Source organism: Rhinolophus sinicus, chromosome 8 (assembly GCF_057876585.1).
Source record: "Rhinolophus sinicus isolate RSI-liver-muscle chromosome 8, RSI-T2T, whole genome shotgun sequence".
In the NCBI taxonomy this organism is placed as follows: Eukaryota; Metazoa; Chordata; class Mammalia; order Chiroptera; family Rhinolophidae; genus Rhinolophus; species Rhinolophus sinicus.
In genome coordinates, this window is record NC_142508.1 from 69,636,606 (window position 1) to 69,657,547 (window position 20,942).

The 20,942-nt window shown below is 36.5% G+C and overlaps 1 protein-coding gene across 4 annotated transcripts in view; it reads left to right on the plus strand.

Annotated features, from left to right (window-relative positions):
• Positions 1-20,942, plus strand: part of CDH8 (cadherin 8) — a 324,252-nt gene that overhangs the window by 144,430 nt on the left and 158,880 nt on the right. For 3 of the 4 annotated variants that reach the window (XM_019755067.3, XM_019755057.3, XM_019755036.3), the window contains exon 4: positions 4,903-5,022. The exons of the other annotated variant lie outside the window; for it this stretch is intronic. In XM_019755067.3, the coding sequence (XP_019610626.2) occupies positions 4,903-5,022 (120 nt within the window). The remainder of the gene's footprint in view (positions 1-4,902; positions 5,023-20,942) is intronic. 4 annotated transcript variants of the gene reach the window in all.

Here is a 20,942-nt window from a genome sequence, read left to right on the forward strand (position 1 = left end):
TCACTAGCTAAATGAGTCTCTTGTATCCTTGACAAAGGGACAAAAACAGTTCCAAATGAAAACACAAACAGAGAATCCTGTTGTTATATTTTCTGGCTATTACTCAGGGTTCTATTTATCACACACCGGCACTTGCCGCTTTGAAGAAACATTATCCTGCAAGGTTTACACTTTACAATTTGCCTCTGTGGTCTTCATTCTGCATGCATTTCCATGGAGAAGCCTATACCACAGCTTGACTAGAAATCTTTTCTGCTGCATGATTAACCTCAAAGCATCCATTTTTCCCCCTTTGGGTAATCACTTGACAAATGCATCCACAAAACCTCCACACACATCTATCCCAGCGCACAGGTGCATCAACAGCCTTGAATCACGATTAGGAGAAATATCGTCCTTGGGAAAGCTGTGCTGCCTTTTCACTTCCAGATATCCAAAGCTGAAAGATGTGGATTTCCCGAAAAGTCAGGCATCGGGCAGAGATATTTGGGATGAGGGTGTGGGTAAAAGCTTGTCTTAGCTCTGTTGCATCCCAGTAGTTCATCTTGGCAAGTGTGTGGAGTTTGCCCGGGCTGGGAGATGAACCATTCAGTTGAATGCCATCCATTCAAAACAACATTGAGAAACTTACACTGATGACGAGCCCAGTGCCTGCTTACTGCATCAACACACATTTTATTTTTGCACCCACAGCAGTTTTATTCCAGAGCGGAAACTGACATGAGATGGATTGGATGGGAGATTGTGTGTGTGTGTGTGTGTGTGTGTGTGTGTGTGTGCATATTTTCTTTTGTAAGAGAACATGAACATATTGTCACATTTGGGGATGTCTTTCTGTACCCCCCCAAAGTAACAAAGTACATTACTATTAAACGATCATGCACAGCGACACTTAGTTATAAATTACAACATCATCACCACTTAAAATTAGTTTATTATTCATTCTCACAGGTACATATAGCTAATATAACTATAGTAATAGTGATAGCTCTCAAAAATATTGTATTAATAACTCATCTCTATTCCTTGCAAAAATTATTACATTAAACTGTCTCAACAAGCCTAGGATGAAACAATTACTATCACATTCCTTTTTCTAGATTAAGGAACTGAAGCTTAGAAAAGTTTTATTACTTGGTCAATGACACAGAAGTAGTAAAAGTTGGGAATGGAATATAAACCAAATGTTCTGGTTCAAGACAGTTCGACTCCTAATTTATCTTTTCAGCCACTTTTCTATATTTATGTTATCCCATTTGATCCTCACACAAATCTTTGACGCTTGCAGGATAAAAATTACCATGTTTGTGTATGAAAAAACTGAATCACAGAGCTCGCAAACGATGGAAATCTTTCTCCCTACTCCTGCCTCAGTGTTTGGTAATGTGACAACACTATGTCTCTCATAATAAGATCACATCAAGTTGCCACAATCACCGAAAATAGTTATGATGCTCATCATCATTCTTATGATAGTAAACTCCCGAGAAAATTTCCCCAACTTCCATTTAACAAGAAGTAATCTTCATGGCTCTTTATGCCGTATGAATGGTCTAAAAAATACTGCACTTTATAAACACATCTGAGTAAGAGTTCTTCAAACTAATCACGCTAGAAATTAATGTGTCTATGGAGAAGAGTGATGTTAATTTTTAAGAAGTCTGGTGCCCAGTGTAGTCATTCTGAACTAGAGCTTTACAGCCGAATTGCCTGAGAAGATTTTAAAAGTTCTCAACCACCATCCCTGTTTTGCTTTCCATAGATCTGGAAGGGACCACAGGGACCTAAATGTTTTTCAAAGCTATATTCTAACAAGTGGGCAGAGTGAGTACTCACAGGTTTAGCATGGGGTCATTTCTATGCTAGGCCTCTACGTATATTATTTTGTTTAACCTTCATAAAATGCTACTACATATTGCAGGTTTGAAATCCAAGGCTAAGACAGGTTAAATGATTTGCCCAAAGAAACAGAGAGATAAGTGTTTCAGAATAGGTTGAAATTAGTCCATCGTCAAAACTCTTAACCCTGGGCTACTCTGCCCAAATGCACCCACCCGCACAACTAGACACAGTAATTCTGTCATTGTTAGGAAACTAGATTGATTTTTTTCCCTCTATGAAGACATTTCTTTATTTAAGAGTCACCCACTAAAAGGCAGTTTGGGTGATGTCAGGGGTTTGTGACTATGTGTTTAATTCTTTTTCCAGTGCCCGGGCAGTGACTGGAACTGGGAGCTCACACTCGTTAACTGAACATCATACCGAGTATACAGACCTTGACTTTATTTTTTCTGATAATGTGTTACTTCATAATGGGGAAAAACATTTCTCCTCAAAAAAAAAAAAGAAAAATCAAAGTAAACATACAAGAGAACAAAACAAAGCAAAACAAAAAATCGTGGCATGGTCTTCTGCGTGGAAGACTTCACATTTTCTCATTGGTCTCTGAACTCTTATCCATTCTTTCAGGAACTCTTGAATTCATTCTTTTACTTTTTTTGAACTAAGTTTAGACTTTGACAACTGTTGCCAAAACAGTCCTTGTATAGCTTTCATTCAGTTTACCCCCAGTTGAACATCCTGCATAAACTTAGTGTTAGGGCCCAAACAAGCAACTTAGCATTGATACCCATTTTCATTGTCATTACCCAGTGTTAATGTTTTATCAGCTCCTAACTGGACTACTGCTGTAGCCTCCTAACTCATCCAATCTCCTGATCATCTGTGTCTTTGCGTCCAGTGGCATCTGGGAGCAGTAATAGAGGGAAAGGCCCACAACGTAGGACTGATCTAAATGAAATATCTTCTCTATTTCCTATAGGATGAAGCCAACACTCCCCATCTTGTCATTCAAATGCCACTTATCCTGTTCTCAGCTTGCATCTCCAGCCTTAGCTTTCATGGCTGTCTTTTCCAGTCATCTCTCTTCCAAAAAAATTCTTGGAACTTTTATCTCACTCCCCTACTCTCACCTGGAAGGTTTTTTCTTCAACTCTTCTCTATCCCGCACAATATTCAAATAACTAAAAATATTGTACTTTCCTATGCTTAGTTCACCAGTTAGTTGTTGAGTTACTTGTGAAATTGTCCCCCCCCCTTTTTTTAAATTGTTTCCAGTGTCTGGTGGAATGTATTATCCAACCGACAGTGGTTTTTTTGTGTATTTTTGTTTTTTTCTAACTGTAGATTTTGTAGAACCTCTGAATTATCATCCTGAGTAGATATTTCAATTTTACAGGCCTATCAACTGCTCAGCAAATATCATTGTTACATTTTCCTGTATAGTGATTGTAATTCAAAATGCTTCAAAAAGATTTTGACTGGCAAGCTATGGCAAAAGCGCTACCTTATTTTAGCAAACACCGAGGTGTGCTGCTGAGATCCACCCCAGACTTCCTTCAGGTTTAAAACACTCTTGCCCCCATTGCTGAGAATTTTATTGACAGCTCAGAGCTGATTTATCCCACAGTTGAAGATAGCTGCCCTACAAAGGCCAAGGCCACAACTCCTTTCTCAGGGGTGTTCCCGTATCCAATAACTGGTCAGTACCGGAGTCTGAAGGCCTGACCCCATTCCCTCAGTGACGATCTCACCTCTAGAGTCATGACATCACAGCCCAAGTGCTTCTTCTGCCCAATGTTATCCTTTTCACTTCCTCACGCATAGTGACTGAAGAGCACTCTCTAGTAAAAAAATCAGCATGAAATCTCTTACAGTCTACTTTCTGGGAAACTCATCTGTGATGCTTACCTACCTACCATTCGTCATTAAATCATCAAATAATTTATTCCTTCATCTACTCATTTAATGAGCAAATATATGTTCCATAATTATTATATGTCTGACACTTCCTGGGTCAGGAAGACCCTGACCCTGCCCTTGTAGAACATGATGCTTGTTAGGACACTAAACTTCTCTAATTTCTCCCCAGTTTCAGCAGTCCCCAGAATTACCCATAGTCTCTTAGACGATTTTGCCTCCACTTATGCGTGACTCATTGCTTAGAATTCCTTCCTTTTCCTTCTTCTCCTGGTTGAACTCTACCTGTCTTTGATAATTTAACTCCAATGTAACATCCCTCAGAAAGCCCCCTCGGACCACCCTGTCTGTGCTGGCTAAGTGAGGGATCCACACCTGGTGACATTGCATTCAGCTGAATTTCTCTATATACCTGTGTGTCCCCTCCTATGCCCTCCCACCACCAAACTGTAAGCTTCCTACATGTAGATTTTGTATTAGCTATATATACTTCATATCAAGCAGCCTGTATGTGCTTAACTGCTGAATGAATGAGGGAATAAACATTAGAAAATTAATCTTAAAAAAAGAGGATTTTCTTCTATTATCCATCGGGCCTAATTACCTAAATGTGCTGATTAACTGGTGGTTCCAATCTAATTTTATATTCAGAGGAATTAAATAAGGTGGATAAAACATTCCTTTGATATTTCTGTACAGGTTTTACAAGCAGCCATTTTTTAAAGATACATTCAGTTGTGCTTTTGCAAAACTTAAATGTCACATGCTATATTGTATTATTAAGCTTATGTTTCATATTTCTTTGGTATGTTTCCTTTGTAATATTCTCCAAGCCACATGAGTCTGATAGGTATCTTTACAATGAAAACTATAAAGGAATCTTAAATAATACAGATTCTAAAAGAGCTATCTTTATATAACACTCCAACCTACCAGTACTCTTTCTTTTAAAAGACTTGGATATTGTTGAAGTTATAATGGAGTAGTTTATCTCCATATTTTAAAAGAGATTTCTTTCTTATTCCCACACATGGTTTTCTGTATGATATGCTGAGCAAATTTTAGCTCTTGGCAAAGAATAATGTGTTAATTATTGTCTTTCTCACCCTCGCTCTCCTTTTTTTTTTTTTTTTTTTTTTTTAGGTACATCTGTCACTAATGTAACTGCCACTGATGCTGATGACCCAGTTTATGGAAACAGTGCAAAGTTGGTTTATAGTATCTTGGAAGGGCAGCCTTATTTTTCCATTGAGCCTGAAACAGGTTTGTGGGCTAAATTTTGAATTCTATTTACCATGTTATTGCTTCAGGGAAACACTTTTCTTGGGATTTGGATTATGAAATGTTATGGTTAAGCACTTTACTGCCTGTATCAATAATATTTCAATGAGTTATTTCTGTGCAATGTGAGTTACATGGCAAGCCCAACAATCATTTTGATACTGATTAAAACAAATTGCAGACCCTTCATAGAATATCACCTGTTTAACAGAAGGCCTGGCACCATTTTTCATCCTGTGGGGGAAAAAGTGCTTATATATCAGTTAGACTTAAATATCAGATTTAGGAATAAATTCAGTTACTTATTGGCTGTGTGATGCTTGGTAAGTAACATTTATATCTCTTTCTAAGTTTCAATGTGCACATCTATGAAGTGCGTACAGAACCTCCCTCGTTGTGCTATAAACAACATCAGATGAAACAATAAATATTAGCCATATAGTACATGACATAGTAATGATTCAATGGATGGATATTATATCTGCTGTTAGATTCCTTATTTGTAAAACAGATACTGATATCTACCCACTAGAGTTCTTTATACAGATATTATTATATATTATAATATATTATTATAGACAATATGTTATATTATTATTAGTGTTATTATTACTATTAATAATACCAATATTAAACCTACCCAATATTGTTAGGCTGGTGGTACAGATTTTAGAAACCATAACTTCATAAAATTAAAGTCTTTGCAAATGAAGATAAATCTTTTTATGGCTTAATTTTAATAATATATTAAGAGAGTAAAGCCATTTTGTTAGACTTTTTATAATCCATGTTGTTTTTTTCTAACACATTTAAAAACAATCATAAATAACATTACTTTTTGTGTGTATTTTTCTTCTGTATCTGGTGGTGGTGTCTGCAAATTTCCAAGTAGAAAAATTCAGTCTTGTACAGCAACATATACATATCATATCATTTCTTTTTGATTCATGAATTTTCAGCATTATTGAGATAAATTTCCATGTCTTACCAGTAAGTCAATTATTAATTAAATGAAAAATTTAAAGCTTCTCTTTGCTTTTCTTTAATTCAAAGACTAAAATCCTCATGCATTTAAAAGTGAGAAAAAGTACATTTATACATAAATAGGTCATGGCTTAAAATTGAATTTGGATTTGAAAACAGAAAAGAACTCTTCTAAAATGCATTAATTGGGGACATCGTTACATATTCTTCCTCAGCAAAGAAGGAAGTCTGTCATAAACTTCATCTCATTTGGGCTCCTTGAAGACCCTGGGGAAGTGGCAGAGGAGGTAGTCAGCTCTGGATTTTAAGGGAAAAGAAAAAGTCTGGAGATGTCCTATTACTTGGCCAAAGTCACAGTGACAGAATTGGGCACAAAATTGGGACTCACACCCAGGTCCTTAATTTCAGAGTCACTGTCAGATATATTCGAGCTTCACTTTTCATAGGCAATCATTATAGAAGCCAGGGCTTCTATAAACCAACATGCGTTCGGTGTTTAAGTGGAGTTGAATCATTTTCTCTGTCGTTCCTTGACTATTTGTTCATCTTTTGTTCACCATTCCCAATATAATATAGATATTAATCCAGTAAATATCCTTCAACCTTCACTCTATACCAGGCACTGAATTAAATATAAGGAGAACAAGTTACAAAGGCTAATCGCATCTTGCAAGTATCTCACCATCTGTTCTGGAAGACAGATTTTTATTTTCAACGTAAATAAAAGGAAGCATGGTGATGTCATTGAAATAATTTATGTTTCAAGAATAGTAAATTACCATGAGATATAGATAATACAAGCCCTCTACTGAGTCAGAGGATTTGGGCACTTTTAAGTCTCATTGACATACATGGCCATTTGCTTAATTAAATGTTGTCAGCAACATTTAGTATGTACATTTTAACCCAGCGTAATGAGCGTCTGTCTCAACATGCATTCATTTTAGCTTTATCTTGTCCAATTTGACAGATACAAAATTATATGATTTATATACCAGTTAATTTATACACCAGTTTATTCTGGTACTATTGTGAAAAGCGTAATGGAGAGAAATGATGCTTGAAGAATGTACATACCGTGTTTCCCCAAAAATAAGACCTAGCCGGACAATCAGCTCTAATGCATCTTTTGGAGCAAAAATTAATGTAAGACCCGATCTTAGTTTAATATAATATAAGATCTGGTCTTATATAATATAATGTAAAATAAGATCGGGTCTTATATTAATTTTTGCTCCAAAAGGTGCATTAGAGCTGATTGTCCGGCTAGGTCTTATTTTTGGGGAAACACAGTAGCAGTTGCTTAATAAATATTGCTTGAGTGAAATTGAGTTTTTTAACTAATGCAGACACAATGCAGGAAGAAGCTAAATGTGATAATCAGTAAAGAGTCAGCTTAAGGTCTTTAGCTGAAACATAAATATGTGTGAGTAATGTGTAAACATTTTTTTGCCAGAATAATTATAGTTGCGTGTGTGCAAATGAAAGCAGTGTTAGTTGTTCCTATAGAATCTCATTGTGACTATATGTGAGGCCTTTTCTCTTTCAAAAAATAAAATTTGAGATATGACTCTGTGTGTGTGAGTGTGTGTGTGTGTGTGTGTGTGTGTGTGTGTGTGTGTGGAGGAGGAGGAGGAGGGTATAAGTGCTATGCAGAAACAGATTAAGAACACTTTTTAAAAAGTGTGTATTGGAAAAACATAAGAAAAAATGTACAAAGACCATTGAGTATTTGGATTTTTTATTATGTAAGTATATGGAAAATAAATACACTTTCTGGTTACAAAAATATGTGGATCAGTTGTGTCCCCTGGAAAACAGTAACTGAGACAGTTAGGAGAACAAGTGGCTGATTGGGGTTGATGACTGTGAAAGATAAATGAAGCACTGTCTTAGTCCGTTCTTGCTGCTATAACAAAATACCATAAACTGAATGGCTCAGAGAAACAGAAATTGATTTCTCACAGTTCTGGATGCTGAAAGTCTGACATCAGAGTGCAAGCATGGTCGTGTTCTGGTCAGAGTCCTCTTCTGGGTTACAGATGGGTGACCTCGTATCCTCGTGGAAAGAGAGAGCAAGCTCTCTGTCCTCTTTTCATATAGGCACTAATAATATTTACGAGGGCTCCACCCTCATGATCTAATTACCTCCCAAAGGCCCACCTCCAAATACCATCACACTGAGGATTGCATTTCAACATCTGGATTTTGAGAGGGACACAAACATTCAGACCATAACAGGCATGAAACGGAATTAGGCAGGAAGCCCACTGTACTGTAATGAAGGTCTGATACTCATGCAAGTTAAGAGGACTGGAATGAGGATAAGGCAGCAATGCATATTTAACAGCATCTTGGTCAAATCCATGGGGGTCTTCGGAGCAAAGTTTTTTTTGTTTGTTGTTTTTTTGAGGAGTCCCGCATTGCGCATAATTGACCAGGCTTCCATACAATCCAACATGCTCAGTCATTGGATTGGATGTGACTGGGAAAAGTAGGGCCTCAGCTTGAATCCTAAAACCAACCCTAAAAGATGCTTCAAGTGATGATTTAAGAAATACACATTGGTAGTTACAAAATATTCACATGGATGTAGAGTATAGCGTAGGGAATATAGTCAGTAATGTAACAACAACTATGTATAGTGCCTGGTGATTACTAGATTAATTGGGGGGATCACTGCATAAATTATATAAATGTCTAACCACAATGTTGTACACTTGATACTAATATAAAATATTATTGAATATCAACTGTAATTGAAAAAAAATTTAAAAGGTGCTTCAAGTGTAAGGTGCCAGCTAACGTACTCTTAGGCAAGTTCTTTCTTGAAGAGATATCCAAGCAGTGGGCCTCTGTGACTGCTACAACATGTGGAAAAAACAAAAGAGAAAATAACGTTTACCCTCTCAAATCAGTGAATGTGTTTAAAACAATAATATGCAGGGTTAGCACGTGCTTGGTGAATTAGTCAAAATCTGATAGTAGGAGTGTTAATAGGTATACTTATTGAAAAAAATTGAAGGCTATATATAAAAAACTTTGAGAATGTCCACTAATTTTGACCTAGGAAATTTTTTTTAAATGAAATTTATTGGGGGTGACAATAGTTAGTAAAATGACATAGGTTTCAAGTGTACATTTCTATAATACATCATCTATATATCACATTGTGTGCTCACCACCCAGAGTCAGTTCTCCATCTCCAAGGAATTTAAATTCTAGCAAAATAAAGAAAATTTCATGAATGAAAAGCATAGACTCATTGCCACAGGACTCATACGCTTCTGATAGCGTGCCTGACAAGTCGACCCTCTACGTGGTTGGTCTGTCTGTGACACACAGCATAGCTCAGTCTGCAAATATTGGCTGAACACCAACATACGTTATTACTGATGTGGGATCATCCCCCAGTTCATTTGTTTTTCTTTTTTAAAAACCAGGATATTGAAGTTTGTATTTGGGTAATAATTATGAAAGATGATTCCTCTTGAAGTCAAAGCCATTTTTAAGACAATATTTTTAGTATTTGACTCACAGTAAAACGGAGAGGATGGTACAGAGATTTCCCATATGTTCTTTGTCCCCAAACATGCATAACCTCCCCCATTATGAATATCACTCACCAGAATGGTACACTTTTTACCGAGGAAGAACCTCCATTGACACATAATAATCACTCCAAGTTTATAGTTTGCCTTAGGGTTCATTCTTAATGTTGTACACTATATAGCTTTGGACATATGGCCAATGACATATATAGCCATCATTACAATATCATACATAGTATTTCCACTGCCCCCCAAATCCTCTGTGCTCTGCCTGTTCATCCACCCACCCACCCCAACCCCCCACCAATCTCTGGCTACTACGGATCTCTTTATTGTCTCCATAGTTTTGATTTTCCAGAATGTCAAGTAATTGAAATCATAGACTATGTAGCCTTCTCAGATTGTTTTCATTCACTTAGTAACATGCATTTAAGTTTCCTCCATGTCTTTCCATGGCTTGATAGCTCAGTTTCTTTTAAGAGCTCAATAGCATTCCATTGTCTGGATGTACCACTGTTTACTTATCCATTTACCTACTGTAGGTCATCTTAATGGCTTCCAAGTTTCGGTAATCACGACTAAAGCTGCTCTAACATCCATATTCAGGCTTTGATATGGACATAAGTTTCCAAATCCTTTGGGTAAACACCAAGCAGTGCAATTGCTGAATCCTATTATAAGAGTATATTTAGTTCTGTAAGAAAACACCACAGTGTACCATTTTGCATTCCTACAGTAATGAATGGGAGTTTCTTTTGCTCCATGTACTCACCTGCATTTGGTGTCATCAGTGTTTCAGATTTTGGCCATTCTAATGTGTGTGTGGTGGTAGCTCATTGCTGTTTTAATTTCCCTTATAACATAGGATGGGGAGCATCTTTTCATATACTTATTTGCCACCTGTGTATCTCCTTTGATGAGATGTCTGTTAAGGTCTTTGACACATTTTTTTTTAACTGGGATATTTGTTTTCTCATCATTTAGTTTTTAAGAGTTCTTTGTATATTTTGGATAACAGTTCTTTATCAGACAATGTCTTTTGAAAATATTTACTCCCAATGTGTGGCTTGTCTTTTCATTTAGTGAAATACAGTATCTTTTACAGAGCAGGATTTTTTTCATTTTAATCAATTCCAGCTTTTTAATTATATATGTTATGGATTGTGTTATATCTAAAAAGTCATCACCAAATCCAAGGTTATCTAGATTTTCCTAGATGTGATAAGGGTGTTGGGTTTTACAATTAGGTCCGTGATCGATTTTGAGTTAATATTTATGAAGGATGTAAGGCCTGGGTTTAGGATGTAAGATCTTGTTTTGTACCTGATCTTAGTGGGAAAACTTCATGTTTGTCACCTTTAAATACGATGGTAACTGTAGGTTTTTTTGTAAATAGTCTTTATCAAGTTGAGAAAGTTCCCTTCCATTCCTCGTTTACTAAGAGCTTTAAGTGCTGAATGGGTGTTGGATTTTGTCAAATGCTTTTTCTTCATCTAGTGAAATGGTCATGTGATTTTTAATCTGTTGCTATGATGGATTACATTAATTGCTTTTTGAATGTTAGACCAGCTTTGCATACCTGGGATAAATAAATTGGGTTATCGTGTCTAACTCTCCTTATCCTTGTTTGGATTCAATTTGCTAATATTTTGTTGAGGATTCTCGCAACTCTGTTCATGAGAGAAATTGGCCTGTTTTCTTTTTTGGAATGTCTGGTTTTAGAACTAGGGTCATGCTGATCTCAAAGAATGAGCTAGGAAATATATCCTCTGATTCTATCCTCTAAAAGGGATTGTATAGAATTTGGTATAATTTCTTCATGAAATGTTTGGTAGAATTCACCAGTGAACCCATCTGAGCCTGGCCCTAGTTCTTTTTCATACCAAGAATCTGGCCTTACCAGCAAGGGTCAAACCTGTAGTTATAACGGTCAATATTGTGACAGTGACCATTCCCTCCGCAGGCTCTGGGACTTGAGCACCTTCATGATATTTATAAAGAATATTGCTCATTGACAACTGTCATCAAATACTTGATGCCAAAATATTTGCAATAAGGGATGCCAGAGCATTGGAGATATGAAATCCTTTATGTGCTTGTTTTATTGTCACCTGAATGCTAAGAACACAACTCCAGACTTTGGAACATATAAGTTCTACTTGTTACATTCCAACTTTATAGAATTATTTTCTATTGCCATAATCAGTTTCTCTATGTCAGAGAGAACACTTATCTTGTTTCAGGTATAAGTTTAAGACAGTAGAGAGATTTGCCATTTGTCCTGTTCGTTTTCTTCTCAAAGATTATAATCAATAATTACCTTATATAGTCACTTTTTATATTTTTAAAGTCAGTTCTCATAGTAGAATACGTAGTCCATGAAAGAGTGGGGCTTGTCTAATTTGTTAATTTTGCATTCCTATTCCGGGCAGAGTGTTTGACACCTAGAAGTCCTGCAATATGTGTTTTAGGTTGGAAAGCAAGAAGGGAAAAAATGAAAAAAGAAGCAAAGGAAGGATAGGAGAGGGAGGAAGTGAAGAATGAATTATATAGAGAAAGAGAAAAGCTTGCCATGACTCACAGGGAAGATGTGTGATGAACCCACCAGGGAATGCAACTCAGTTTCTAGTTTATATTCTTCCTAATTGTTCCTCTGGTGGGAAGAATACCACTTTAACCTCGGATGTGATTTTTAGTGTTGTTGTGGTTGAGATTCACTTAGGACTAAACTTTTTGCCATTCCCAACTCTCATACTATGTCTTACATGTCTAGCCAACACAATGCTATTCTTGTACTTGCAGAAATGAGCCATGAGACGGTGACACACTCTTGCCCAGATTTAGTTCTAGATCACATGTTGAGATAGAGAAGTTCCAAAGTCACTACACAAGGAAGGGATGGTTATTAATACATCTTCTTCCAGAGGTCACTATAATAGTAATAATAATAACTGCAACAAACAAAAATATCACTGTGTTTCTACAGTCCTCTTGGTTTGACAGAACATTAAACCAAACCGTGGAGGGAAGAATTTCTGTCTCCATTTTGCAAACGACAGAACTGTCTTTCCGAGAAGGTAAGGGAAACTGCTGTCCCCATCTTTAAATCAAATTCCCTGTCAAATTATAACAACCATGGGAAGAATCAAAATAACAAGAATATAAAAAACAACAACCTCATTGACTGGACACATTATTTTCTTGGCATTGTGCGAACGGGACTACATGCATTATGAAATTTAATTTAATTTATTCCTCACAATTTTTTGAGATAAATACTAGTGTCTTCTAAGTTTTACTGATGAGAGAGAGAGAACAGACGGTCAGAATTGATACATTGCTTGCCCAAGATGTTTGAAGAAAGATCCAAAGTGAGTCTATTTGATTTACCTCTGATTTTTCAACATTCTTCTTTTTCAACACCCCCCAACTTGACTTCCAAGCAGTATAACTCATGCCTGGGGCTGTCATTGGTTTATAAAGGGACTTATAGAACTTGGAAGCAGGCCCACATGTCTGCTATACATGGACATAGGAGGCATTTTCGTGTCAGAAACGACATAATGTATTAGTAATTGCAAAATAAATTGTCATTTTTGTGAATAGCTTCAAAAGACTAGAAATAGTTTGTTTGTATTCTATAAATGTTTTGTTTCTTTCTTTGTCTCTCCCACCTTCCCTACCAACCCCACTACCGTATGTTTGCTTCTAACATTTTGGGCACAGACAGGGAGAAATGTGGCATTTATTTAAAAAGCACTAATTTGAGGACACTAGTGGGAAAACAGTTGCAGTCCATCCTAAGTGATTGAAGATGGAATGTGTAAATGAAATGTAAGGCAAGTGAATAATAAATGCTTAATTATCTAGAGAAACCACAGTGAAGTTGCAGGACAGTCTAAACTTTGCTCCAGGCAAGTAAAAGTATGAAAAATGACTTGCTTAAAAATAAACTAACTTAATTCATTGACCTTTTTTTTGAAACTCAGACCATCTTTCTTCATTGGATACAAATAACATTTGTCTCAGTGGAACCTGTAAAAATAAGCTACAGAAAAAATACTCCTTGGGGGAAAAGAAAATCCATGTAATGAATGATTCTCTTTCAGAAAAATTAAGATAATACATGGAGTCTTCATGGAACGCCTTCATGGAATTGAGTTGTTTTTATGCCTCCTGAGTCAAAATGATAAATTGCAAACACATAGGGTCTTTAAAAAAAAAAAAAAAATCAGGATGGCATAGATTATCATTTCTACTGCCAAGGGTAATTGGCCAAAATTTTTTCTTAGTTCAGACCTTTGAGAAGAAACATTCAAATAATTCAGGTAGATAGACAATGCTAGCTAGGATCTGATAAGTGAGACTGTCTTTGTAATTCAGGTTAATCTATATTTAGTCAGCATCTACACTCTGATAACTCATGTTCTAGGTGTTGAAGGTACAATGTTGTGTATGATAAATCTTCAAAAGAGATCAATGTGGACAGTCAACACTGTGTGACAACATAGAACACATGTCAGAATTCATGATATAGGGAGGGAGAAGAGGGCCAGGTAAGCCAACTTGTATGAAAAGAGGAGATCAAGGAAGCCTTTTAAAGGGTGGTGACACTGAAGTCTGTGCCCTGGAAAACTGGTGGCACTTTTGATATGTGGTGGTGCCGAATAGGGGAAACTGTTAAATAAAGCACTTCAGCAAGAAGAACTCAAAGAAATATGTTGTCCGGGGACAAAAAATTAAAAAATTAAATAGCACTTCCTGAATGGTAGCAGAAGATTTTTTTTTTTTTTTTCACTGTAAGGTGTCTATATATACAATAAACGTAGGCAAGAATTTAGAAATCCAAATTCTTCTACTAATTTTCTTCATGACTTTGGATGTGTACCTTCTTCACTTCTTCGGGCTAAGTTTTCAATTAAAAAACATACTGATAATAAAACTGTGTTCAATCATTCCTGATTTTGAAAAAAAGGATCTACTCCATACTTTGCATTTGATCTTCATCAATGAAGAATATATTTAATATTACTAATTTTTATATTTTTATTGAATCAAAGTTATGATATTTTTTGATGGGGCTTTTCTACTTCGAAAAACCCTAAGCTTTTGTATTAAGAGTAGGTAGGTAAGTACTTCAGTAATATGAATTCCAAGACACTAGTTTCTATTAAAACACCTGGATTTGGAGTTGAAAGGTAGCAGTGACATGGAGAGGTGGGAAACTGGCTGCATCCATTGCCTGAGACAGTTACATCCTGGAGCTCAAGAACCTCTTTAAGTGCTGGCCCAAAGTGACGGTATCTCTGTACCCATCACATGGATGACTCACTTTTGAAAGTCACAGAATACCCCAGCTCAGGCCCTCTCATGAAGTCGATCTCCAGTTATGCGGGAAGAGGACAGTGGCTTCCGTAACATGTGGAATCTCTTCTAAGCCTCCTGGAGGAAGAACAGCAGTTCTCCTTGGAGACATCAGGCAGGAAGTCAATAGACAGAAGGATTTGGGCGGGAGCCAGAGAGTGCTTTTCTTACCTGTGAGGATACCTCCCAATGCACTCTTCATCTAATTTCTATTTTCTTTACTCAGTGAAGGGCATAAAGTTCTATGATTTTTGAGGAAAGAATACAGGGAGAGAGACACCCACCTCAAATCTAAAATACCCCCACCCACCTCCAAACCTCACTGTGGTGTTTAGTCTAAGCTAAATAATGATGATGATGATGACAAAACTTAATTTTAAATATCTAAAAGATCAATATTCGAATCTGCTCAGTATTTATGCATAGTATTCCCAACAAATGCTCTCCAGTTTCTCTGATGATTAAATCCTCATATCCCAGGGAGCATGACAGCTGGCTGCTTGCGCACACGGACTTAACAATTAGTTATTTCCCTGCTTAGAATCTCCTGTGGGAGGTAAAGTAGGTTGAGTAAGTGTTGTGGTCACATTAATTGTTTTATGATTACTAAAAATAATCTTCCCACCCATAGCACAATTAAATATACTTGAGTAAGCTAAATGCAATGTGACTGTCACTTTATTTACACCTTTGGACAAACAATGTTTAAGACCAGAGGGTGCTGGCAGTTCAGACCATAGCTAGAGTTCAAAGGGATGTACAGGTATTTTTTAGAGAAACCAAGGTCTTTGAACGTGCGTGGTGAACAGGAAGATCAAGAAACACAGAGACCTCTCAACATCTAACACCTTGTGTCACAGTGGCGTGCTTTGGGATGGGTTTAGATAGAAGCAAAAGCCGATACTGATTCCCCAATGATACACAACCAATCGGAGCAGACCAGCTAGGATCGGGAATTTTCCCCCGATTACAACGTATTGCATTCCTGCAGAATTAACGTATAATGTCTGTTTCTATGCTGATACTCTTTCTCTCCTTTGAAATATAGCTTTGGGTTTCATTTGGACGAGTTCAAAATGACTTGGTGAAGGACAAAGATTGTGTTTTCATTGATTTTGTAGAGAAGGATGGTTTATCGAAGAGTATCAAAGATTGACCAATAATATACAAGAGAAGTAAATGTGTGACATCCCCTTCTATTTTAAAAAATGCAACACACGCGCGCGCGCCCTTTGGTGTTTTATTTAAGAATAGCAGGTTTTATTTGCGTTGTTCCACCACCTCCCCCATCCTTAGAGCCTAACTCTGCATTCCCAGCATTTAAGATTACCTAAGACTATATAGAACATACCCCTGGTGCTCAGTAATTGTTTTCAGATTTTGTGGCAAGTGTGACTTTAGATACAGTTCCCAAAAAGAAGGACTATCTAACGTTTGAATGTTCTAGTTTGGAAAACACAGAGTTAAATATTATAAAAGGTTGCCTGTGATTGTATATATAATTGCTGGAAGCTCAGAGAAGGAGTTTAGTTAAACTGGACAACACTCTTCCTTTAAGGCAAAGATTTTTGTGCACGAATATCAATGCACTGAGAGGCTTGTAGGAGGAATATACAAATACTCCATCTGTTTCCTTGTAAGTCAAATTCCAGAAGCGTACATGTGAAATAATTTCCACTGGGCTACAGCATCAAAGATCATAATGTCTCTTTTTAAGAAAGACTGTTTAAAAACAGTTTCAACTATAAGTTGAAAACTTACAGTTGTAAAAGTATATAGTAAAGTATATAGTATATATACTTTATGCTATATCGTATATACTTTATATTACATAGTAAAAGAAGAGAGAGGGATCTTATGTCTAGCACTGTGCTGCTTTGTGATAGTCAAAAACCATGTTATAAATGAATCTATATACACAGATAATTAAATCAAAGATGAACATGGTTAGAAAATGGCCTTCCTAAGAAAGATTTATGTGCTGTCAATTTCAGATCCCAGAGGGTTATGGATTAGGAAAAATGCATGCTTTCAAGAAGCTTAGAATATATCTTTGAATTCTCTTCTCATATTCAGTATATATCAGCATTTGATCATCTGATTATTTGGGAACGATAGCTATCGCATTGCTGATAACAGGCTAGGAACATAAAGATGTGCCCACAGGTGTTACATACAAATAGCCTGCAATGTATCGTCGTTAGATCAGTCCTGTTTCTCCTCGTGGAAGCAGTGATTCTCACTCATGGTATCGGCACAGAGCTCTGGACATTCTGTTCTGTTCAGAAAATCAGAGGGAAGGAGGGTACCATTTACTGATCATCTACCTACTGCCATTTCTTATCATTTCTTAGTGACCATGTAAGTGGGTGCTATGAGCATCCCTTTCGTGAGGGAAATAAAAGCTCTGCGTCAGTTAACTTCTGGAAGCTACTCAAGTAGTAAAAGCCAGAGCTGGTTTCTTGAGCACATCTGTCTGATTTCAACTTCTGCTGCATTAGGCTTCCTATCTCCTAATAGAGAGGGTGAGGACAAGACAACAAAAACAGAGAGAAGTCAGTGAGTCCAGGAAAAAAAAAAAAAAAGAGAGAGAGAGACTCTCGACATGGTGATGTCCTCTTTTAGGTGAATATTTACTTTCAGGTCAGTAAATGGATGTTTATTGATCACCGCCACTCTCAGGGATAGAATGATGTAGGGGATGGACATGGCCCTGGCTTCATGGAACTTACAGGGCAAGTAGAGAGACGGAAACATAAATAATTACGTTATAAATGCGTCAGTTCTGTATTTTCTGGTTATTGTTCAAAGTGCCATGAAGAAAACATCTAAGGGAATTAGATGATGTATTTGTTTATTTTATTTATTTATTTATTATTATTATTGTTGTTTGAAAAATTGGATTGAATTTCACGAAAGTGGCAAAATAACAGGACATCCTTGAATACTCATAATAATTGCTTTGGATGAATATAAATATGGGTGATTCAGGAATATTATGGGAAAAGAGAGTCTAAAATGGAGGTAGTTGCAAAGAAGAATTTGTCCCAAGAGAATCAGTCCTTCATTTTTCAAAAACCTGGGGGACTTTCCACTAGGGGTAAAACCCTGATTTTTAAGAAATTCTGGGTATAGGAACTGTTCTAGATTCCCTTACAATTAGAACAATGTGTAGTTATAATATGGAAACAAACAGACCCATACAGGTGTAGTTAATATTTCTAGAATAAGTGGAATTTTCAACCTCGTATATGCTGGATACTGTGCTTAGAACAAGTGAAAAAGACCCAAGTTTGGAGTTCTCATTGGCAGGGACTGAAGAGCATGTGGCTATGTGAATACCACCTTTTTTAATGATTTCAGAATTATACTAGAGTCACTTTACAATTTGTGATTATGTGTAATTTCCCATTCAAAATCTTAAATGTGATTATTTTATTACAAGCGAGGCTGTTTTATGTGACCATGAGGAGCAGAAATGTGGAATTCAGTACATTTAGTGATTTTAGTGTTCATGAGGTTAACAGGATTAAACTGGTTGGTAAATGTAAGCATAGCCATAATTAGATAGATTTTTTTTTTTTAAATATATAAATGTCTGGAGAGTTTCTTTAAAAGTAGTTTCCATGTGTGGTAAAATTTTATTGTGTGTGACAGACTGCTATTGGAACTTCCGTTTCCATCCCATTAACTTTAGTTATGTTGCTGTGGTATTATCTATTTTAAAAGCTACCTTTGCACTCTGTGGTTCTCTTAAAGACAGAAATTGAGATTTGCCTAGTTGTGCTATTTAATAACAAATACATTCATGAGCTATAAATGAAAATACTAATGACTACACTTATGCGATGAAACAAAATGCAAATTTGATTCCCTTGCTCTCATTTTCATCAGAGTATAAATTAGCAACCCCAAATGCAAATAGTAATAATAGAAAACACTATGTACCAAGCCTTGGGCAATAAAGCAAAAACATTTAGTAATTCAAAAGAGCTGGGATCAAACCTCACTGGTCCTCTGTTCTTCCTTTGCAAAACCAGGTCAAGTTAAGAAGTAGCCCCATCAAGTTCTTATAGAATTAACTTTGCTCTCTCTATGACTTCAGTCCAGTCATTTGAGTGTAGATGACTCGATATCAAAGTAGCATTCTAATCAACCAGGCTCTATTAACTTCACAAAGCAATACAGTAGTCCTCCCTTATCTGTGGAAAATCCATTCCAAGACCTCTAACCCCCACACCCAGTGGATGCCTGATACCACATAGTACGGAATCCTATACATACTTGTTTATTCCTATACCTACTTGTACATACCTATGATAAAGTTTGAGTTATAAATTAGGCACAGTAAGAGATTAACAACAATTATAAAACAGGATAGTTATAACAGTATACTTTAATAAAAGTTATGTCAATGGCTTTGAGGCCCTTATTAAGTAAATCCAATGTTACTTGAACACATGATCTGTGATACCACAGCAACTGAACTAATAAGCAGAATAGCTCCTACGTGACTAACGGGCGGGGAGCGTCTACAGCATGGATGGGTTGGATATAAGGATGATTTATGCCTCGAGTAGGATGAATCGGGATGACGTGAGATTTCATCATGCGACTCTGAATGCCGTGCAATTTAAAACTTAGAAATTGTTTATTTCTGGAATTTTCCATTTAATGTTTTTGGACCATAGTTGACTGCAAGTAACTGAAAATTCAAAAAGTGAAACCATGGATAAGGGGAGACGACTGTATTTTTAAAATCTTTACATGACAAAGTAACTGTTTCAATAAGGATCATTCATGAGGTATTGAGAAAATGTTTATAAGTGTGATACTTGTTGAGGTTTTTTTCTTACTCTATGTAAACATACCTGTAGTTATTCTACAATCGTTAGAAGGAAATACCCCCTCCCACCATGTTCCATTTTCTATCCACCAGGTATACCAAATTGCAGTAATAAAATATTAGAATTGTCATAATGGAACCTATTCTAAAATGGCACCACTTTCTATCACATTTGAAAATAGATATGCAGTAAACAGGTTTAAAAACAGCATTTGTCTTATTTATATTTCATATGAACTCTAATGTGCCTTCTACACTCTGGAAAGTAGTTACTGAAGATTTTCATTTAAAGTAACTGAAAAATACACTGAAAGAAAGCAAAAAGACAAACAGAAGCTCTGTGTTGCATATAAACATTTATAACAAAGCTAAGCCTCTGAATGGTCACCATGTTTCTGAGAGAAAGATAGATTCAAGGTGGTGACAACATGGTTTAGAATTTCAGAGGAGACAAAATGGTATGTCAATTCCTGAATGTAAACTTTGGAGTAAGAGTTAGGTTCAACTTCTTTCACACAGCGTTCTCGAGTGTATACCTATCACTAAGATATTTCATACCCCTGGGACCCTGTTCTTTATATCTAAGCATGAGTAATCCCAGCTACTATTAAGCTCTTACAAGGTTCAGATTGCGATGACGTATTTAGTGTGCCAGGCACATAATTTCCACTCACCTGTTTAAATTCCCTTACTTAACAAAGTTAGAATTTTCATTGAAAGGTGTTAACCCAAATACCACCTCCTTGAATCTTGCATTTCTCAATACTGGGTCACACCAACTGAAAAATTGTTGATAACATAGATCATTGGCTCCAAAATGAATTTTGGTGGAAAACTGAAGTTTGTTCACATTAAATACACACAAGAAAAAAAAAACCCTGCTGTAATTATATTGGTGGAGTAGTCCTAGAATGCAGGCCAGAAGGCCCAGCTGTATGTTCAGATCCCAGAGACAGTGAGTGGGAAGTGGCATTTTCAGAGCCTGCTCCCACCCCACACACATGAGGTCCTGGTTTCTGCGTATTTGGTACACCACTTGTGGTTGTCGCATTGACAAAGGGCTGTCTTTCTCTGTGCCGACTGCCAGCTCCTGTCGCTGAGTCAGTTTGTCTCATTTTTCCATGCAACCATTTCAATAAATGTCAAGGTGCTGAAAT